The sequence below is a fragment of the Sebastes umbrosus genome, chromosome 10 (assembly GCF_015220745.1).
Source record: "Sebastes umbrosus isolate fSebUmb1 chromosome 10, fSebUmb1.pri, whole genome shotgun sequence".
Classification (NCBI taxonomy): Eukaryota; Metazoa; Chordata; class Actinopteri; order Perciformes; family Sebastidae; genus Sebastes; species Sebastes umbrosus.
This window is the reverse complement of record NC_051278.1, coordinates 29,420,655-29,438,289: the sequence shown is the minus strand read 5'-3', so window position 1 is coordinate 29,438,289 and position 17,635 is coordinate 29,420,655. Positions and strand designations below refer to the sequence as shown.

The 17,635-nt window shown below is 41.3% G+C and overlaps 1 protein-coding gene across 1 annotated transcript in view; it reads right to left on the bottom strand.

Moving 5' to 3' along the window:
• Positions 1-16,196, bottom strand: part of col13a1 (collagen, type XIII, alpha 1) — a 143,679-nt gene extending 127,483 nt beyond the window's left edge. Inside the window, exons 1-2 of the mRNA XM_037783364.1 lie at positions 15,441-16,196; positions 2,402-2,471 (exon numbers count right to left, since the gene is read on the bottom strand). Of these exons, the coding sequence (XP_037639292.1) occupies positions 2,402-2,471; positions 15,441-15,740 (370 nt within the window). The 5' untranslated portion in view covers positions 15,741-16,196. The remainder of the gene's footprint in view (positions 1-2,401; positions 2,472-15,440) is intronic.
• Between the last annotated feature and the right edge of the window lie 1,439 nt (positions 16,197-17,635).

The window sequence follows — 17,635 nt, the reverse complement described above, 5'->3', positions numbered from 1 at the left end:
TATTTCATTATTATAACAAAACGACTCCATTTGGAGTCAGAATTATACAATTTAGTTGTTTTTATTGATTTTATACTGAGCACAATGGTAGAATGTGATGATGCACAGGGTAAATGTCATGGCCAAAGGCTCCATTGTGTGCACATAGCCTCCTGTAGTGGATATCAGTAGTATTTTAGAGCCAGATTCCCTTTCAAGAAGTAGAAAACCCATTTGGCACACTTTGGGTATCCAAGTGGCCAAATGGAGAGTCCGCCTGGTCCTATCCTCACTAAAACCTTTGTAGAATCTATGTGCTTTGTGTTATTTATATCTGCTTTGGCACAGTTGTAGTCAAGGAGTTGCTGAATGAATTTATTGGCATCTCTGTGCATGGCATCATCGGTCTATTGTGGGTCTTCAGAGGGCTAACATTGCTTTTACAGTTTCTTCAAAAACCGTAGTTGCGTACACAACTTCAACAAAGCCATTATGTGTCAGCGAGTATAAGCACTCTAAGGGAAGAGCAGCAGTGATGACTGCTTGCAGTGAGCAACAGCAGTAAGAGTAAGCTGAGCACTGACAAAGAGTGTGATGTACATAGTGGAATATGTTACATGTGAGTGTCAGATCACTCCAGTTGTCTGCCTGAGTCAGCTCACAGGCTTTGCTCTATTATCACTGTCCCTCATACCCCATCCTGGTCCAACCCTAATAGGGCCATACCCAACATACCCAGACTGTTGATATGAGGCCCACTCAGCCATAAGCAATGTGTCATCTCCATCCACTTAAAGCAGCGCACATGTTACACATATTTTTAGGCCTATTGCTCTGTTTCATGGTTATGATAAACATTTGAAAGACAACAGACTCTGTGGCACCTTTGAGGCCTGAAGTGTCTCAAATTCTGCAGCTCTACTTTTAGCAAGTTAATTTTTCACAAGCTGCTCAGAAATAATACTCAGTGGCTTTCAAATGAAACACCACGACCCCCAAAGTTACAACTATAGCTATGTCTGAGAACTACACAGAAATTATACATTCATCTTAACTTTTGGTACAACAGAAACCTTTATGATATAGATTGGTGGTAAAAAAATGTGATTGGGTCATTCTTATAGGTAGCATAAACATGCTCAATATACACATATGCAAGAAACTGCATGTTTTTCGCCCCCAAACTGCATTTGATTATCATAAAGTGGGCATGTCTGTAAAGGGGAGACTCGTGGGTACCCACAGAACCCATTTTCAATCACATATCTTGAGGTCAGAGGTCAAGGGGACCCCTTTGAAAATCGCCATGCCAGTTTTTCCTCACCAAAATTTAGCGTAAATTTGTATCGTTATTTAACGATCTTCCCGACAAGCTAGCACGACATGGTTGGTAACGGTGGATTCCTTAGGTTTACTAGTTTCACGTAATATCAGTTAATTCCCAATACCTTGAAAACTGATATATAATACAGTGGATCTGTGGACCTCTGTGTCTTTTTTTTGTCCCCCATCACTTACATTGAAATTGCAGTGAGATGTGATATCTTAAGGGCCGGTGTGAACATGATGAATGATTACAGCAAGCAAAACCTGTTTCAAAGTCCATATGAGCACCTGACTATTGTTTTAAGACTGACGTGAAAAATTGCAAATCTATCCTTTAACACACATGTGATTTCCTACAAAAACATCCACCTCAGAGAAATATTAGACAATAGTGCTTTTAGGTGGTTGATACGTTTTTTTTTAAGTAACTTCCAACACAAAAACCTGAAAACATCTCTCAGCCGACCATTACAGTCATCAGTGGACAAGTCACATGAAGCTGTAAAAGTGCCAAACCATCTGGCAGCTCTGAGTTGAAAGACTTCCACACCTGCAGCGACTGGAGGATCTCCTCTGAAGCTGCAAGCAAACCGCCACCTTAACAGGCATTCACGAGCCATCTCACAGACACTTACCGCCATGTTAAAACACTAACAGACCAATTAGCACTAATGTGTGGTGGCTGGCTCCTCCCCCTGTTCTCACAGGGCTGTGTCACACACACACACACACACACACACGCACACACACACAGTAGAAAATCCTGGAGTTGTCTGTCCATATTCGAAGCTAAACAACATTTCTATTCTAAGTTTTCAATAACTACAGCTCCAATCGAATGCAGAAATCACCACTGGCATGTCTGAATATTGAATATCCAGTGTAACAGCAGCTCTGTAGTGACCACCTTTAGGAATGTATGAAGCTACACTTGCAGACTTGCGTTGAGTGGTGATGACCTTGTATTTGACTAATAGTTTGAATAGCCAAATGCAGCTTCTCATCCGTGTTCGGTGTCAGTCAGGGAGAGAAGTCGAGAAAACGTGGAGGGGTGGATGAGTGGATGGGTGGATGGGGGGAGGGTTGAGGAACTTACCTGGTGGACACAGGCAGTTGTGGGGAGCCTCTCTCGCCTCCCGTGTTTTCGGTAGTCGCGCTGCAAGCTTCTGCACGAAAGGGAACAGAAGAAGAAGAATGTTAGAGCCCACTAACATTTTAACATTTTGTTTATGGAGCCCTTAAAGCTTCAGTAGGCAACAAGTTTTTGGGCATCACTGGGCAAAAATTCCATAATAACCTTTCAGCATATTGGAATTCAAGTGTTCTGAGAGAAAACTAGACTTCTGCACCTCCTCATGGCTCTTTTTTCAGGCTTTAGAAAATCTTCTAGCCCGTGACGGGAGACTTTGACCAATCACAGGTCATTTCAGAGAGCGTTCCTATTGGCTGTGCTCCGGCTGGTGGGCGGTGCTTGGTATTTCCTCAACTGTTCTCAACATGACTGCCGGGTCACAAACTTTCTCATTTTACAGCTAAACAGTACACTACAAGATATTTCTGAAACCATTTGAGGAGAGAAATAGGCATTAACGTAACATAATATTGATTCATATTTGATCAATTTTTAAATCATATCTGCTCCATTTCTACCCACCGCTGCTTTAATACTCAATCCATCAAAAAACAACCTAACTAACTAACAAATAATCTCAACTCAAGGTCCACTTATTTGTTATTTCGAGACTTTTTGACTGTATTACATTGAATATGTTTACATGCACACTCATATTCCACTATTATTTTGAATATGACAATATTCTCAAATTTTATACAGATCACGTTAACAGCAAATTCCGTTTGGATATTCTGGATAAGGCCTTATTCTGAATGGAGCATTTTCAGATTAAGAAGTGTGATATGCTGATATTATTTAGGAGCATTCTTTGGACATACGTATATAGCACGTTCAGAATATGCATCTCAATTTGTGTTTTTACAGTTTGCAACACACGGCCTGTTGCGTGTTTACAGAACGCAAACCAACCAGCCGACAGTTTGCAGAGATGCATGTCCAAAAGAAAAGAAGGAGAAACACACCAACTCTGAACATTATGAAAGACTTGAATGTCAACAGGTTTTTGGATATGTGCAAAAATCGCAACACCAACATTTTCATGAAGGTGGTTGAAGGAATGAAAGAGGGAGGCTGTGTTCGCACGGTCCAACAAATCTGCCATTCAGATAACATGTTGGCTGTAGTAGTCTGAATCCTGGAAAGTCCATATAAGACTATGGTTACATTGTTTCATTCTCAAGGTTTTGGTTTTACTTTAAAACCATCACCAGGAGCATGCAGAGGTATCATTATTAAAAACTACATACAAACTCAAATTGGAACTACAAATATTGTCTATTATTCTTTCAATGTTTAGCACAAGGCCCGCCAACACCCTTTGGTCTTTCTCCAGATACCAAAGTGTGACAGTTGACCTCATTAGAGAAACAAAAGCCTGCATGTGATTTGACCCTGAACAGAATAGAAAACCATCCGTGTACATTCTCCGCAGTATAGCGGTCAGTCCCACTGGTGCTGGGTACTAGCAGAGCAATGCCAGTGCGGGCTGTTTAGAGGCCTGCAACAGGTGCTGAAGGGGATGTTATGAAGGCCCTGTCATTCTGAGCACTGCTGCAGTATTCTGGGTACAGCCTGTTACCTCCGTGTGACTGTTATCCCCCGTTTGTGGGAGGACGGTGCACCTGCTGCCACACGGACGATTTAAATGTTGGTAGCCCTCCTGCAAGTTTTGTGATTTGTTTGTTGGTGCATTTGTTTTGGTTCATTTCTGACATATCCATACTGTTTTTTTGTTTGTATTATTTAAAAAAAAAGTCTGGTCAGCCATTATATATGTTCCCCCAGTTTGTTAGGTCAGATTAGTCTTTTCGGGTCTATTCAGTTTATGTTGAGTTAGCACAGTTATGTTTAGTTGACCTCTTTTATGGGCCCTAGAACTTTGTTACTAATCACCTGTGACTCCTCATGCCTGCCAGCTTAGTCCCTCATAATGGCCATGGGTCCAACCAGGGATCATTAAAGTGTAGCGCTTTCTGCACCTTTTTATAAAGGTAGCGCCCTGTGTTCGTAAAACTTAATTCCCAGGTTGGCTTTAGTTAAACCCTTATTCCTGTTGTTGCTTTATTTTAATAACCCATAATTATTTCCTCCCTATTTTTTATATGTGACTGCACTGTGGTTATGTTTATACCTAATAAAAACCACATAACAAATATGTCCCCAACAATTTACTCAATTTATTAACTAAAAGGGAATGATATCAAAAATATGTAAAATAAAAAAGGTTCACAATACTCTCAATAATAGTATACCAGGAAAATAGTACTTTGACCTTTCACAGAGATAAACAAGTCAGTATTAACCCAAGTCAATCTTATATGTTCCTTTAACCTTCTGGGGTCACTAGCATATATGTCACCCTTTAATGTACTTGGTCTAGCCCAAAATAACATAAAGCAGTACCAAAGGATATGCAATGAACTCTTATGATTTATTTTACTTTCACCAAAAATAACCTGGTGGGCCCACACACACTCTCACACACACACACACACACACATGCCGGCAAACAGAAAAGGACCATTAATGAAAACAACCCCGTTGCAGGCCTGGTCGATGCTTGGGAACCTGGTGGCCAAAAACAGTCGAGACCGTTTCGCTCTAACAGCCAAATAAAAGCCGAGTACTCACGTTAGCTAGCAGAGCTTGTATCACAGAGTCCTAATGTTGCACCTCCAAGAGTAGTGCAAAAAGCTAGAACGGCTGATAGCTGACCATGGCAGTCCGATGGGTGGAGGCTTTATCCAGGTCACCTGGAGGCTATCTGGGCAGTCCTCAATGTCCTTCGGCGGTAGTTAGCTTGGCTAGTTAGCTGGAAAGGCTAACGGCGCAATATCAGCTACTGCGTTGATAGCTACTTAACTACTCTCAACGTATACATTCGGCGTTTCACTGGCTTGCAGTCCTAGGCTCTATAGCACTGTAACTTACAAACACACTTTAAACCATAAATCTCGAATAACTACATCTCTTTTCGTTCCACTTGCGCCGCTCCCTCACTTCTCTCGCTCGAGCACCCGCTCCTCACGAGACCCGCCCTACAGCCAATCACAACTAGGTAAAGTGACATGACACATAAACAACCAATTACATGTAATAAAATTAAACAACGTAGGTTTTTACTCAAAGTAAACCACATGCTCACCAAGTACACTGCAACCAACCTATTTAAAGTGACACAACATACTGTATGTGTATATTGAACTGAACATGTAAATATTAACCAAAACATATTTATTCTGAGCAGAACCACCAGGAAACTGGTAGTAGACCAGGAAACCAGCCACAGTGGCACTCAGGGGCAGCACAAATTGCCCTGGGGTTACAAAAGCTTCAGTAGGTAGGAAAAAAAACTAGACTTCTGCTCCTCCTCATGGCTCTGCTTTAAGGCTTTAAAAAATCTGGCCCGTGACGGGAGACTTTGACCAATCACAGGTCATTTCAGAGAGAGAGTTCCTATTGAGCGTTCCTATTGGCTGTGCTCCGGCTGGTGGGCTGTGCTTGTTATTTCCTCAGCAGATCTCAACGTGGCGGCCGGGTCACACATTTTCTCATTTTACAGCTAAGCTTTAGAAAATCTAGCCCGTGATGGGAGACTTTGACCAATCACAGGTCATTTCAGAGAGAGAGCGTTCCTATTGGCGACTGGAACTTTTCAAGATTTCCTGGAGATTTCACAATGGCTGCCGTGTCACAAACTTTCTCATTTTACAGCTAAACAGCACACTACAAGATGTTTCTGAAACCATTTGAGGAGAGAAATAGGCATTACAGTAACAGAATGTGGATTCATATTTGATCAGCGCTGCCTAGTTTGACCGCTTGGTTGGAATTTGCGAGTGATCGACAGCCGGCTCTCATGGACGGCAGCTGGACAGCAGACTCCAGATCAGCTCTTACTGCTTGTTTTCCTCTGGTCTGTTAAATCTTGCAGATGCCGTTAGGAGCACCGGAGGACACAGAGGAACATGATTTTTTTTCTTCAGATTACCTGTCTCATGCACTACTGTCAGGATATAGTGTCCGTTTCATAAAAATGCCTTCTTTATTTAATCATATTTGCTCCATTTGTACCCACTGCAGCTTCAAGGCGAAATGCGTAACATTTGCTTGTCCGTTTTTCGTGTTAATGGACGAATGTGTACAGTGTCATCTGAACATGTCTAAAGCCTATCGTTGTAGAGTGGAGTAAAAAATATCGTCTTTGAAAGCATTCTCGGTGTCGCATGATAAGCCAAGTTCAAAGGGTTTAAGACGCTGTATCCAACAAGCATTTAGTTTGAAGCTTATTAAGGCCTTAATAAGCATAAAGGCAGAAGAGAAACCAGATAAAACAACTCAAAAATAAATATATGTCCCACATGCCTTACATGAGTATTTCATCCCTTAAATAAGAGGTTGGCTATGAAACACCCTCTTAAAAAGCTATGACTGCCTCAAAATAACCCGGGGTTCCAAAGTTAAGTTCTCTCGTCATTCAGAAGTCTCATGCAGAATCAATTGCAGCAACTGCACTCTGCAGGCACACATTTCCCCTTAACCCGCTTCGTATTATTCATGAATACTTCCAGGAATTCATTTGGTTGCTACTGGCAGACCCCACAACTCACAACTGGAGAAGTCTTTAGTGAGCCTAATCCCGAGAGCCAGAGCTCTCTGTGGTCCAACCTGAAGCAACACAACTGAAAGACACATTCTCCAAACTAGATAATGGAGGTAATGCAGAGTGGAGATTCAGCTCAATTGTAACAAAAAGAGCTGCATCCATAACCACATCAACGCTCACAACAGAAGCAGAGTCTGCCAGAGGGAGAGTAATGTAATGTCATTAGCCTTTAACTCGTGTTGTCATTTATACATTCTCCTACAGTCTAATGACTGTGTGATACATAAATTATACACTGTTTTGCTCTGTATGAAACATTAATCTCATAAACTGAGGTAAACTTCAACGAGTAGAGCCAAAGAGCCAGTATTTAACGTAAAGGTTAACTAGCAGGAATCTGTGACTGGCAGAGAAGGAACTCTAGATCTTACTCTGAGTCTTAATCCTGACCTTTTGAGACAAATAACATAATTACCTCTGCCAAGGAGGTTTTCAGCTCAGTGTGTCTGGTTGTCTGTCTGTCAACAGGATTACGGAAAAGCTACTGGTCCGATTTACATGGCGCTTGGTGGACAGGTGTAGCCTGGGCCAAGGAAATATATCAGGACAGAAGATTTTGGTCATATTGCCCAGCCCTAGTGGATACACACATTATTGTTCATTTGCTATAAGACATTCAGAGTCTGGGTCGGGACTGCCCGCACAAACAAACATGGAGGTGGCAGAGGACATCAGAGATAGCACTATTACTGGAAGTAGTGAGTGTGACTTCTCTGTGGAGTGATTCATCTGAGAAGAAGGATTGCTTCTTTGGCTCCACCCACTGAGCCTTAACTCAACCAATGAAATTACTTCAGCGGGAACTAATGCAGCATCCTAATAGAGATGTTCTCTGTGTGTGTGTGTGTGTGTGTGTGTGTGGTAACCCGATGCCAGAGTTTTTTAATGTGGTTTTAACAATTCTATTTTAAAAGGGTGACAAACTACTATCCTGTAGTACTGTAAGACCTGACACTGCTGCTACAGACACTTCCTGTTATGGTGTTCTCAGTCCTGACCTTCACTTCACTTCATTTCTTAGCTTCATAGAAAGCTGAAGTGGAACCAGAAATTCCTGGTTCTGTTTCAGAAGTAAAAAAAAAACAAAAAAACAATTCAAAATCACACTGTGTAATAATGCAAATTATTATTAAATTAAACTATGCTCCAAACAATGTAATTTCATTATGTATAACATTAAAGGATGTGAACATGTTCTAGTAGAAACCCAAAGTACAGGTATGAACCTGGAAATGAGCATGATATGTCCATTTTAATATATGTTGCTGTCATTGTTTGTTATTATTATTTATTACGCGGGTTTGTTGAATACTCAATTCTGATTGGTCAATCACGGCCTTCTACGGTCTGTTATTTCTTTATAGCAGACCGTTGCTATGTATAACAGACCGTTGCTATGGGCGCAGTTCTGATGTCGGAATTCTGGAGGAACATTATCGATTTCTTAAGTAAGTAGCCGTGTAATAAGCAGGTTAATGTACAGATAGCGGGTCATTGTTGTGAAAGAATCCCCTTCAGGGCGATGAGAGTCGGGGTGCAGCATCGCCCTGTCCAGGTTTCTCTCACAACAAAGACCGGCTCGCTGTGCATTATCCTTTACATGTAAACAAGTACTCCCTGGAAACACTACTGATATTGAGTGGATTATCCTGGCAAAATAAAGACATACTCTGCACCACGTTTTCTTGGGAGTTTAAGTGTTTTGAATGCTAACAAGTTACATTTTATTAAACTCACAAAGTGTTTGAATTCATTATTATTATTGAATTATGGATCATAAACTCCCAAAAGACCAATGAAAGAAACCCTCAATGAGAGATTGTAATGAGTTTAAGAAGCAGCTAGCATAGATGTGATGTCAGGTCTTAAGCTCTCTATACATTTTACCCAATAGAGATGCTACCGTGGGGCTTTAGTGTGAATTCTGTATCCCTTTTAGACTGCACTTGATTTATCTAACAGGTACACTATTAGCACACGGGTATCATCAATCACGCTGACCTAAAGCATTTAATACTGTGTCATGAAATGTCTTGTCGAATCTTTCCTTCTGGACAGTGATGTGATTTTTTTCCATGAAGAAAACAAACACTACATCGCTCGCTGTAAATCCTTACTGTGCTGTAGATCTTTAGAATATCTATAACTGTCAGCGTGCCTGTTTAGTCTCAAGCTCAACTGTAATGTGTCATTCAGGAAGGCAAAAGAAGTGACTGTCAGAGTGTTTGTGTGTGTGTGTGCGCATGTGTGTGTGCGTGTGTGTGTGTGTGTGTGTGTGTGTGTGTGTGCAGCCAGCCATCACTACCTGTGCTCTGACAAAGTGCAGAGGTGGCTCAGGCACTTCTACTTGAGTGTGCTGTTTGCATTAGGCTGTCTGATTAGCACACGGGTCATTTATTTATATATTTATACACACACACACACACACACACACACACACACACACACATCATAGAGGAAGTACATGTATGTGCATGTATTTGTGTTGTATGCATGTATGCACAGAGCAGTGATTTGGCTGGCAGGTCTGTGGGGAGCAGAGTGAGGAAACCGGGGCAGGGGGAGACTATATTTTTCACGTTTCTACACCTCACACCGTGACCTCCAGCTCCCATCATGCCTCTGCACTCACTATGCGCGCCAGGCTTCTCTACCAGGTCTGCAGAGAGCACTTTGTGGTTAATTGTAAATGTTAAAGGGGGCCACGTTTGGGGGGCAAGATAACGACAGAGGGAGGTGGGGAGGTCGAGGCTATTGTCAGGGGTGTTGTTAATATTATGGCAGTTGTTTTTCGGGGAGGTACAACTGAATTCAAGGACCTCACAAAGCTTATTCTTAACTAGGACACCTGTTGAGAATTTGCAGTTACAAGGGGGCTGTGAACCTTCATAAATGCTATTTAGTTTATTTCATTTTCAAAATCTATGTTTTGCTCACACAGAGAAATTATTTTTTACCGTGTGATGAACGAGAGAATATTATTTTGTAAAAACCTGCAGTGACACCTGTCTCCTTCTGCTTTAAAGCTGCTAATCATTCCACCATCAAATGTTATGTAACATACAACAGATCAATACTAATCTCCATTAAATACAGAGCCAGAAGCAGGACATGGTTTGCCTATAGCGTAACATTAGCACATGAATGGAAGCAGGCGGAAACGGCGTGCCTGGTCCTGTCCAATGTGCAATACAAAAATAGATATTTATTGCCAGATATGGTTGGTGAGTACAGATTTCGGTTTGATCTTGTTGGTACCAAACCTCACTGTGACGACAAGACTCCTGGAAGCTGTGCGACCGCTGCACGGACTGTTGTTCAAGAAATAGTTCCAAAATGTACATCCCCCTAAAATCACAAACTACTATTACATTTATAGTTACATTTCTGTTTAGGTATGCACCGATACTGGATCGGATATCGGGCCGATACTGACTCAGATAGCTGGATCGGATATCGGTGAAAATGGGGCCGATCTATTAAATTTATTCTATATTCATATACTATCTATATGATATGATGGAATTTTAATTCCTGTTTATGCCAATTTGTTGGTGTAAAATCCACTGAATTTATATCTATATATTTATTTGTTACATTTTGTTTTACAAAGTTAAGAAAGTGAAACCAATCACTTCTACACAGTGAGGCATGCAGCTTATTAATTAAAAACTGCTATCAGATCGGTACCCGGTATAGGCCAATGCCCAAAGCCCAGGTATCGCTATTGGGACTGGAAAAGTTGGATCGGTGCATCCCTATTTCTGTTTTCATTAAGCAAGATATAATGTGCACCAAGTCAGGCTAGCTGTGTCCCCCCTGCTTCCAGTCTTTATGCTAAGCTAGGCTAACCACGTCCTGACTCCAGCTCCAGAGACACGAGATTGATATCCATCCCCTCAATGTTGGACTATTCTTTCAAATGTTTGAAATTTAAAATCGATCCACACTTGATGTTCACTGTAATGGGTTTTACAATTTAAAACGTAATTATTCCATTATTCAGTGTCTTTCTTATTGTCTCCAATAATGTGTTTGTCCATCTCTAAATACTTTCTGACCTCTCTCTGATTTCTGTGGCTCTCAGCTCCAAGCGTATTGGTTCCTACTGAAGATATACATCTTTGAAAACACCTCACAAATGTACATTTTTTTCGTTTTCTTTTTTAAAGAGGCTAAATTATTTCCTAAAACAGCTGTTCAGTTTAGCTTTTAACAAACATTACTCAAACAGGAGGAAATAGTTTATTTGTTTGGGACTATTTTCAGCCGCAGATTAATCCACATTTGGTGCTCCAGTGAGTATAAGTGGCATGTGGCACTGATAAACTATGATAGACAAAATAAACTGTGTTCATGGGAATGAAGCAACGGTGTTGCTCATTGATGTGTTTTTAATAGTTTGCTTTGAAATGAGTTATTTATTCGTAATGTACACAGCCTCATACCCAGGCACGATAACTGCAAAACGAAATTGACTACAAACATTACTCAATAAAGCTAATGGATTCTGCTGTGATCCAAATTTGAGTGAACTAATAAGGAGCAACTCTGTGCTGCTGGAACGGGGCACATTTTCCATAACAGAGGAAGCTGGTCATCATTGAAGGAGACAGGAAGGTGGATTCTGGATAGTGTTGGGTGAAAGTACCACAGGCGTCTCTCTCTCTCAGCAAAAGGACACATCTGTGCTTGTGTCCATTAATAATGACTATTTATACACTCAGAGCTAAACAAAGAGGCGGGCTGCATCGCCCCAGGCCCCCGTCTGACGGAGAGATCCTCCTCACTGGGCCCCACGGAGGAGCTCCAGAGCCAGGACTGTGTCACAAGCACCTTTGATTGTCCTTTACTACATCAACCCCACTATAGGGGTGTAAGAAAATATCCCAAAAATCGAATATCGCGATTTTATGTTTTGTGATACTGTATTGATTCTCAAAAACCCTGAATTGATTTTTAATTAATAGTTTACATGCAAAGATTAACTCAGTCAAAACTTTACTTCATTTGCAAAGAGATGCGCCCTCCCAGTGTATATGCCCTCTAAAAGTAGTGCTATGTTTTAACAGGGACTTTGATGAATGCAAATGCAGATCCCACTGCTCTGATTGCATAAAACTTTTTCTTTTTACTCAGATTTTATGCATATGGTGGCGTGTTCTTTATGCTATGACGGTTTTCCTAAAATTAGATTTAAAAAATCTCAATATATCGCAATATATTGAATCGTAACCCCTGTATCGTGATACGTATCGTATCGCCGGATTCTTGCCAATACACAGCCCTACACCACTATGTTGTATTTGTGAACACATAGTTTAACCCTCCTGTTGTCTTCGGGTCAATTTGACCCGAAGACAACAGGAGGGATAAATCCACAGAAATTCAACATTAGGTCATGAATAATTAACAAAAGTATGCTCATATTATTAATAATAGCCAGACAAGAAAACATTATTGTCAAATAATAACCTTGTTCATTATCATCAGTTGGCCTGTTTAACCCTCCTGTTGTCTTCGGGTCAATTTGACCCGAAGACAACAGGAGGGATATGAAGCAGTACAACTGTATTGCTTTTCAATGATGAGTGCTGGCTTCTCATTGATGGTTATTCTGAATATATATATACAGTATAATCCTATCTGTCCCCTCAGAGCTGAAATAGCCAGAGGGCTGTGTGTCACAAAAAAGGTGTTAAGGAACAGTTGAGTGAGACATGATGATTGGTAATGATCTCATGACTGTGTGTTAAGAACCGAGCTGGAGTTAGGATGAGGTCAGACAATTCTTACTCCAACTCGTCACGTACCGGTCACTCGCCCTACGCTTCAAACTATGACACTCTAGGCACCCCTCTAGCGTCAGTTTTGGACGTGTCAGGGACGGCGTGTCAGTTTCTGCTCATTACACCCATAGTGTCATTAAAAAAATTAACTTATGTGTTGACAGGAAACATATGGTTTCTGCTTGTTACGTGCATAATGTGTCTTTTCAAAAATAAATTTACAAAGTAGGTAAACTTAGTTTTTAGGTTTACTTGGTTAGGCTTACGAAAAGATTGTGGTTTGGGGTTCAAATAAGGATGCTTGTTACGTAACTTACGTACAGGGCAGTAAGGTTAAGTTACGTAACAAAACTATGGTAACTATGGTTTCACACAGGACATGAACAGCGGTCTCCTGGGTGAAAGTCTCTGTTTGTTTAACCCGTCTATCCACCCCGACCTCCTCCCTACGTGGACTTTCTTGATCTTGATACTACGTCAGTTGCTCCGAGCGTCTAATAATGACCCAGATGGGTTCGCATTGGAGTTGGTTGAAAGCCTGGCGTGTCTCATACTGGCGCTAAAAGGGTGCATCGGCGCGTCAGTATCAGACGCTGAGGGGCCACTGTCCAAGCAACGTATTTCAAGAGTTGGGTCAGCTTAACTTAGCATTAGAGACCAGAAGCAGGAGGAAACAGCTATAGCCTAGCTCTGTTCAATGTGGAAAAATACACCTTCCAACACCTCTAAAAGCTCTCTGATAGAACAAAGCCTCTGCCCACCAAACATTTCTGGCCACCCGAGCTATATGGAGCCGTTGCAAAGAGAAGTCCTGGGCAGATGAATAAACTGGTCATGAAATGTTTAGGTACATTTCTGTTAATTGGGGTCGGGGGTTAAGGAGAGCCTTCAACACATCCTGACTTCAGCTCTGAGATAGATTGGTATCGATCTTCTCATCTCACAAGAATGCGAACATTTCCCAAAATGTCTCGACAATAAATCATCAGTCAGCTCATCAAATTATCACTTTATATCATCTTCCAAACATAGAGCATCTTTTTTTCCTGATAATTGCTATCATCAAATTTTGACTCAGGCTAACATGGGGAGTGCAATACTGCCGTTATCCCAACAGCACCCTGGTAAGTGTATTATACTGGCCCTGGTGAAAGGGGTCAGGGTGGAGTGGGGTGGTGGGGATGATAAAAGTAAGACCAAAGCAAACGGAGGAAGGGAAAACAGGGTCCTTGCCTGACTTCAATCACTGTGGAAGAGCTTGTTAGTGTAGCTGTGGAAGTGGTCAATGAAAGGGCAGAACGGAGGGCCACTTTGAGAGCAACAGATGTGAAAGAGCCAGAGAGAGCTCCTCACACGGGATCTCTGTGAAGATGCACTAATGATATTTATGACGCACGTCCAACTTGCTGGTAACGGTCTAATTGAGATGTGCATGAGCATTGTATGAATTTGTCAGTCTTTGAGTATACAGACATTCTGGTACCCTTTATAGCTTTATACTTGGTGGCTTTATTAATGATTAATAAAAGCATCTACTAACGCTTTATAGATCAATTAGAAGCCATTAATAAGAACAAGTCTGAAGTTATAACTAACAAATTATTTGATTTAACTACAAAAAATCTGTTGTAGAATGCAGTATTAGTTTATTACCAGCACATTACCCAAAAAACATAAGAAATAACTAATAAACCGCCTTAAAAGTAAATACTAGTCTTATTCCATGAAGACTAAATCAAAAATAGTGGACTACCATCCTTCTTTCCAATCCTTCCGACACTATCCATCAAAGTGACATGCTCTAAGTCCCATCTGACGTTGCAGCATAGTTCTATAGATTTATCTATTAATAATTAGTTTGAGGGATTTAAACATGGTAACTGAAAGATTGTTATGTAATTTCATGTACTGTATCTGCTTTTTCAGGGTAAAAACCTCATGAGATTGACCAACTACGCTAAGAAGGTTAAAAGTGACCAACTACAGTATAAGGGTTTTTACCCCTTAAGCCCTTAGACAGTGCAGACAATCTCTTAAAACCCATGAAATCCATTACAATCCATTCATTTACCCCAAATCTGACTTAAACATATAAAGACCTTTACACCCCGAACATATTTCAGACCCCTAACCAAAACGACCTTGGTCACACCATGAATGGGTAACCTGATGATTTTTTTTTTTTTTCAAAAATATCAAATTAATCTATAATTTAAGGAGAAAGTATCCCTTAACATAAATTTAAGATGTGTTAATTAGGGGCGTTTGAAATTAAGTTTTCAAGGGGTTTGATTTTTATCTTTTCAAATGAATGAATTGATGAATTAGAATGATCCCTGGGTAAGTGTTGGGTGTGTGTTTAAGTTAAATTAAGGATTAATTAAGGGTAGCCTTTTGTACAGACCACTTGTGGAATGAGTCACACTGAAGGGCAACTTAGTTCAACCACAACAAAGTCAAACTCTTCCTCTCTTTGAATAAATTTGCTGCTTCTGAAAAGCTTTGGATGATGTATATTTGTGAAGTGAAGCGCTGTCTGGCTCACCTCGTCCAGGATGTGGTCCAGCCGGCCCATGATAACGGGCTCCACCTGCTCCAGAGACCCCATCCAGGCGGAGAGCTGCGCGTCCCGCTGCTGCTGCTCCAGACTTACTATCCGGGACTGCAACTCCGACGTCCGCACTAAAACCAAAATGCAAAATCCAAGACACAGGACCGACACTGCGATACACGTCGTGACGCCTGACAAATCTCTCCAGTTTCTCCACAGAGGCCGTTTAGACGGATGATCGCTCCTCTCCTCACCAGGGATACCCGCGACTCCACACTTCTGATCCTTGAGCATGTTTAGACCTCTGATTCTGCTTTTATCCACACGGAAATCCCTCAATTCATCAAGAGGAAGAGCAGCAGGAGGAGAGGGATCCTAACGACCTGCAGACGCTGGAGCTGGTCAGAGACTGTCTCTCTCTCTCTCTCTCTGTTGGGGGGAAGTTTTGTCTTTTTCTTCAAACTGTCTCCAAACTACCTTGCTGCACTCAGATGAGCAACTACATCAAAGTTAGAATAGGAGACATTGTGTAGATGGACAGCAGTCAGTCAGTCAGTCAGTCAGTGATGATCCTGATTCACAGAGACAGACTCAGTATTCCTCTGCTTTGCTCTGCGCTCCGCTCCGTTTCTCCCAGTCGGTGCTTCTTCTCCTCTGAGCGACTCCACAATGTGCCGCAGCTCAGCTGGCAGTGCGCGTCTCTGAAACCCGAGACCAGCCTCTCTCTCTCTCTCTCTCTCTCTCTCTCTCTCCCTCTCCCTCTCCCTCTCTCCTCTGCACAGCTCTGGATGCCTCGGGCTCTTTGCTGCGCACAGTGTGTGTGTGTGTGTGTGTGTGTGTGTGTGTGTGTGTGTATGTGCTCCTCCTCTGAGAGGCTTTAGGTTAAATGCCGGGTCTGGATTCGTGGCCGTGTTGCTGCCCCCTTTGATCCGCAGCACTTTGGTGAGGGATATTTTTAGGGGTGCGCAAAGCGAGGACGCACAGTCAGTCAGTCAGTCAGTCAGTCACTGACTGGTGTACTGACGGGCATGCTGACAGCACCGCTCCAGGCAAACCAACCCGGCACTCTGCTGTCCTCGGCCCGGATGCGGTTCTGTTTGGAAGAGGACCTGCTGGATGCTGGATGATGTTGTGCGCGCTGCGCGGAGAGAATGGAACACCAACCTGTTGCGCACCAGACTAGAGCTACTGTATGCAGCCTGTTGTCTTATATCATCTTCATACCAACATGGACATCTGTTCCTTCAGGCTCTACACTATCACTAGATAGATAGATAGATAGATAGATAGAGAGATAGAGAGATAGAGAGATAGATAGATAGAGAGATAGAAGGATAGATGGATAGATAAATAGATAGATGTTCTTTATTAATCCCAAATTGGGAAGTTCTTGTGTTACAGCTGCAGGTTATCCAGGCACAGGAACAGTAATGAGTGAATAAATAATACAATTTAATAAATAATAATAAATTATAAATATATAGTAAATACAAATATACATATCAACACTAGAGACAATATCTATAGTATATACAATTTAAAGAATATTTTAGAATACACTATAAATATACCAGACTACAACTAGCTTAGAAAATATAAAATATGAACATAGAATAACAATAACATAACAATACAATAGGATAGAGTGCATTGATATACTATATATTAACAAATTGTGCAAGATACAATTTTGTTTTAAAATTAAATTTGAAGTTTATCCTTCTCTCTCATTGATGGATCGTGATTATTGTTGTTTGTTGTAAAGCACTTTGTAACATGAGTTTTGATAAGTGCTATATAGATAAACTGTATTATTATCATTTATTATGGATGTGTGGATTATGTGATTTTATTGATGATGATGATATAGGTAGGCCTATGGGTGGATGGATTTACTAAATGTGTTTTTGGGTCCAGTGGTGGAAAGTAGTTTTACTTCCACTACATTTATCCGACAGCTGTGGAATACTTTTCAGATTCGTATTTCTCATCAGAGTATAATACCTCTTAAAGGTGCAGTGTGTAGGATCTGACAGCATCTAGTGGTGAGGTTGCAGATTGCAACCATCTGAAGCTTCTCCTGTGTCCCAAGCATGTAGGAGAACTACAGTGGCTGACGTGAAAACACGTAACATTATCGTACAACATGGTGGACTCTTTGAAGAGGACCTGCTCCCTATGTAGATATA